Genomic DNA, 5,663 nt, shown 5'->3' on the forward strand with positions numbered 1-5,663 from the left:
TGCCTGGGCTCGGCGCACCGGCCACGTGGAGGACCATCTGTCCCGGTTCGTGTTAGAACCGGGACTAAAGGGGGGAGGTATTAGTAACGACCCATTAGTCTCGGTTCATGAACCGGGACTAAAGGCCCTTACGAACCGGGACAAATGCCCCCTTTTCTACTAGTGCATGGAAATTCAATGGGAGTTTGGCGCTTGATGATGACAGGGATGTTATATTTATATATGTAGTAGCGTTGGATAGATATACGAAAACTTGTTGTTTGACCAAGCACGGAGAAAGAGAGGTCACTTCTCTCTATATATGTTCATGGCGATCTTGTGTAATTAATGGTTTCCTTCATTTGCTTACCAGTTAGCGTCGAGTTCTCTCTATATGTATAGTAGCTAGCGTCGATCAAGCACGGAGAAAGAGAGGTCACTTCTCTCTATTAGCTAGCTAACACAATATGAAACCCCTAAACCCTCCAAAACCCCTAAACCCCCCATTAAAAAAAACCTCTAGCGCCTGCGAGATGCTGACGCGTGGCTGCCTTTTAGTCCCAGTTGTTGTTACCAAGCGGGACTAAAGGTCCTCCTGCCTGGGTGCCCCACAACGGCCATGTGGAGCCCCTTTAGTCCTGGTTCATAAGTCAACCGGGACTAAAAAGTTGTGGGCATTAGTCCCGACCGTTTTGTCTTGGTTCCAGAGCCGGGACTAAAGGCCCTCTGAAACTGAGACTAGTGCCATGTTTTCTACTTGTGATGGGTAAATGTCAAGAATTGTACTGTAACGGCTAGTAAACTACTGGGTGTTCTCTTGACCTCCAGAAGACTACTTTTGAGACAACATAGAGGAGCATATATGTATAGACAGAAAATCGCGTAAAATACATATATTTCTAATCAACTAATCATATGTGCCTAAAGTGATCCATTCCAATGGTAGATATCATAAAACACATATACATTTATGATCCACTAATCACATGTGCCTAAAGAGAGCCATTCGAAAGGCAGATCGCACATATAGTAGTTAATGAATAGAAGATGTATTATTCAGAAGTTCGTAACATTACATAAAACTAATACAACCATGTTTTATACGATCATGTTCTACTACATAAAATCTTTTGTCATGCACAGTAATACAAACAGTAGTACAATACCATAATGTTTTTGTTCACACAATAACATAACGTCTGATGTGGCCCCCTCTTCTTCTATTCTATTGCATAAAGGCACAATCATAGAGTGCAATAATGAAATCATTAACATGTGTTGGAAGTGTAGGTACTTGCAATCTTGGACCGCGAACATGTTTTTCTTTATGTATCAGTCCGATGACATAGCATTGGGCCACACGTGTGGAATAGCTCCGAGTTACAGGTCATACCTTCTGCTTACCGTAATCCCAAATTTCTCGGACATGTCAACTGAATCAAGGCTAGCTCCATCAAGAGGCTTCCAGTTGAAGTGATACATAAAGTTTGTTAGTGCCATCTCCACGAGTGACGAGCCAAATTGAATCCCTGGGCATTGTCGTCGCCCAGTACCAAAGGGAATGAACTCAAAGTATGTCCCATTGTAGTTCACGTTGTTGTTCTCAAACCTCTCTGGTCTAAACTCTCCAGGATTGTTCCAATATGCAGGATCATGGGAGATTGAGAATAGATTAATGTATACATTGATACCTTTAGGGATATCATAACCCATGATAATACAATCCTCTCTGGCTGCGCGTGGAACTAGAGGAGCGGGTGGATGCAACCTAAGGGTTTCCTTGATGACCATCTGCACCGACTGGAGTTTAGGGATGTCACTATTGGTAATGAGAGCTTTGTTCTCACCCAACACCTCACGTACTTCTTGTTGTGTTTTTTCCATAGTCTCAGGACTATGCATAAGCTCAGACATGGCCCATGCCAACGTGGTTCCTGTAGTGTCCGTAGCAGCTGCAAATATGTCCTGGAAACGAAAGTTGTTATGAATTAAGATAAAACACAGACTCACACACACACATATATTCCTCAAACCCTGATAATTCCATGCTACTATTATTATTGATGCTCGCCAGACTGTTTGACTTACATTCCATCCTTTTGGGGGCGTCGCTGGGTTTTTTTCTCCATGTCAATGCTTCGGGTGTGACTTACCTATCGCTGGGGGGTTTCTTCTCCAAGCCAGGGCTTTGGGTGAAAACACTAGCCTATTGTTTTAGGCTCGAGGGCGGCGGCTCTATGCACCGCTACACCCTTGGAGGTGGGGGCGTCGCCGCGGAACTCAAGTACCATCAGGTTACAGCGCGTTGGTGCCTTCGGGTTTGCTTTGGTCCTAGCCTGATGGTTTTTCGGCTCTGGCATGGAATGGATTCGCTGGTCTCCTATCATTTACACATGGCCATGTAGTCATCATCCTCGGTCCTTGCTATGCGATGGCGGGATCAGGGCTCCACGGGCTAGAGTGGGAGTACGCACACACGTGCCCTCTCGGGCGATAGTTTGGTGTGTTCGGTGCGTCGGCGGCCGGTGATTTCCCACGGCGACACGGTCCAGTTCTGGTTTACATGCTCGGCTTCGGGTTGGTGGCGTCCTCCTCTCCGCCGACTCAGTTATCTTTTTTTTCTTTTGATTTGTCTGTATGGGTTTTCTTCACCACCTTGTGTCGTTTTGGCCGTGGACTTTATATATAAAGCGGGGCGTCTATTTGAAAAGAGAGAGAACACTCATGCACACAACCTTGTCAAAAGTGTGGTTTCTTTACACCATGGTAGTTTTGTTTGGCATACAGTGAACATTTGATTAATAATGATTGTGCTTAATGTTAAAAGTTGGTACTTCATCTGTAAAGAAATGTAAGATCTTTTAAATAAAAGTGATCTAAAATATCTTATACCCCTGTCCATCCAAAATAAGTGATTAGCTGACTCAATTTTATACTAATTTTAGTACAAAGCTAGTACAAACTTGAGTCACTTATTTTAGTATCGAAGGAGTATTTTTAAAAGAAAAGTATACTTTTCGTCCCTCAACTCTTGGCAAAATTTAGATTTAGTCCCTCAACTATAAAACCGGACAACTTGAACCCCCAACTCTTAAAACCGGATAAGTTTGATCCCTCCTCTTAGTTTTGACCGGTATTGATGCCCACTCATCCCGGTTTTGACTGATCCATGCTGACATGGCAAAGAAACCACCAAATTGACCTCCTGATTCCCTACTCTCTCTCGTATGTTGTTGCTGCTGGCCTCGACAATGTGAGCGCGGCGCCTGGAGAGGGGATCACCGCGGCTTGACCTGCTCGTCGCCGGGATGGAGCACGTCGCCGTCGTGGCCGGACTGGGGCACCTCGCGGCTATGGTGGTACTCGCCGTCGTCGCCGGCCTTCAAGCGCGGTCCATCGCTTGGGTCTAACAGTGTGGTGAGTAGGTGGAGGCGCGTACCTCGCCGTCGAGCGCAGCACGAACCTCCATCCCTCCCATCGTATTTCGTGTTGCTCGACGCCTATGACTCCACGCGCTAGCGGCGCCGTGTACCTCCTCCGCGCGCCTTCATGGAAAACTCAGGCACGAGGAAAGATCGTGGTGGATGCTTGTTGTGCCGTGTGGTGCAGGTCGTGGCCGTGTCCCGTGTGGTCTTCAGGCGTCCGGAGGAGTGGCCAGCACGGACGGTTAAGGAGGAGCACAAGGCTTGCCGGGGATGAGCCTTCTGTGTGGACAAGGACAGCCGGTGGTGGCTGCAGGCACACCGGCAGGAGATGTGGCGGATGACAACAGGTGCATGAGGAGGCACGAACACATGAAGACTTGGAGCGGCGTGTTTAGTGGCCAGCAGGGTGCCCAGCGGTGCGTGGTAGTTAGCACGACCACCTATGAGGGCGGCGCTGGCTCGTCGACTGACGGCACGCTCGGTTTGTGCCAAGGCGCAGCAATTGCAAGTCAACTGTTGACGAAATGTCTACACCGGAGATGGATGAAAAGAAACAGAAATATCGCCACCTAGACATGACCCGGTCAAAACCATGTTGAGTCAGCATGGATACCGCTTTGGTTGAGTCGGGGACTAAACTTGTCTGGTTTTAAGAGTTGGTGATGCAGGTTGTCCGGTTTCGTAGTTGAGGGATCAAATCTAGACTTCGCTAAGAATTGAGAGATGAAAAGTATACTTTTCTCTATTTTTAAAGAGGGAGTACTATTCAGGTGACTGAACCACAAGGTAGAGTCGCAGAGGACAAGCTGAGATAAGGCAACGCTCTCTCCTGGTAGCGATCATCTCCGGATCAGAAACGGAAGAAAACTCGTCTCGTCCATTCAGATATTGTGGTTCAGAAACGTTCCTTTTTTTCTTTTTCATATGTGGTTCAGAAACGTTGCTCTAGCTAGTACTAGAACTATTCAGATCCAAGAATAAAAATGGTACTTGAAATTAAGGGAAATATATACTCACGAACAAGACTGCGCCTATTGTTTGCGTGGTTAGAGGGAATTCCAGCGAGTCCTCGTGCTGCAGCTCAGAATTCCAGCGAGTCCTCGTGCTGCAGCCTGAGCAGCACGTCCAGCAGGTCCTCATCCCCGGCGATGGAGGCTGGCACCGCCTTGCGCTCCTCGATGACATTGGCAATGATGCGCTGTATGCGGCCATAGCTTCTCTTCATGTGGCGCTCATCGCTGCTCAGCCACCACACCAGCCGCGATGAGGGGAAGAGGTCAACCGGAGAGAAGCTGCCCAGCAGCCTCAACACCTCTTTCAACTCGTGGAGGTACTCGCACTGCTGTGCAAATTTGCCGCCGAAAACCGCACGCGTCACCACGTCGTTGCTGAGCGCCATCACCTTCTCGCTGACGTTGATGGGGGCACCGGTCGATGCGGTGGCCGCGATGTCGCGGAGGAGGCTGCCCACCTCGTCAGCCCTGATGCCCTCCATGCGCTTCACCTGCGTCGAGCTGAGGAGCTCCATGACGCAGATCTTGCGCATCTGACGCCAGTGGTCACCGTAGGCGGCGAAGGCCACGTCCTTGCCTCCGCAGCCGAAGATGTCCACCGTAACGCTGCGCGGCCGGTCGGCGAACGAAAGGTCGTTGGTCTTCATCACCAGCGCCGCTGCCTCGGCGCTCGAGACAACCACGATGGGGACCTCGCCTAGCCTGAGGACCATCAACGGCCCGTGCCTGCGAGATAGCTTCATCATCGCGCGATGCGGGAGGAGGCTGATGACGTGGTGGAGGCTGCCGATGATGGGGAGAGTCCATGGACCTGGAGGCAGCTGCTTTTTGGCGGCCGGCCTGCTATTGCCGCCGGACAGCCTGACAAACAAAAGGGCTAGTAGCGTGCATGCTGTTGCGAAACACAAGCTTAAGAACCACTCCTCCATGGCTGGCAGCTTAGTGGTAAGTGATCGCCCGTGTGTGTGTGCTTATTTTTCCAACTTAATGATGATGCAGTACGTTACGAAATGGTGTATGAAAACGTTTAGATTCTACCAGATGAAAACAGGTAAAGATAAACCGTGCTCACTGATCGACACGTGCCCTGCAGGCCCATCCACCGCTTCCCCAGCTGCAGCCTTATCCCTTCTCGTCCTCTCGCCTCACCCGTTATCCCATCTCGGTTCGTAGAGAGGCTTCCATGGCGACGCAAAACGCAGCAAGTTCATGAAAACTGTTGAAGGCAATGCAACTCTCGATGTAT

General features: G+C 49.3%; 1 protein-coding gene across 1 annotated transcript; it reads right to left on the reverse strand.

The window, feature by feature from the left end:
• Positions 1 to 1,012: 1,012 nt before the first annotated feature.
• On the reverse strand, positions 1,013 to 5,358 carry LOC119278756 (zealexin A1 synthase-like). The gene is made up of 3 exons (XM_037560099.1): positions 4,504 to 5,358; positions 4,422 to 4,472; positions 1,013 to 1,944 (listed from the first exon to the last, which is right to left on the reverse strand). Exons 1-3 carry the CDS (start codon positions 5,344 to 5,346, stop codon positions 1,360 to 1,362), a joined length of 1,479 nt encoding a protein of 492 aa, XP_037415996.1. The 5' UTR covers positions 5,347 to 5,358; the 3' UTR covers positions 1,013 to 1,359.
• Between the last annotated feature and the right edge of the window lie 305 nt (positions 5,359 to 5,663).

Source organism: Triticum dicoccoides, chromosome 3B (genome assembly GCF_002162155.2).
Source record: "Triticum dicoccoides isolate Atlit2015 ecotype Zavitan chromosome 3B, WEW_v2.0, whole genome shotgun sequence".
Classification (NCBI taxonomy): Eukaryota; Viridiplantae; Streptophyta; class Magnoliopsida; order Poales; family Poaceae; genus Triticum; species Triticum dicoccoides.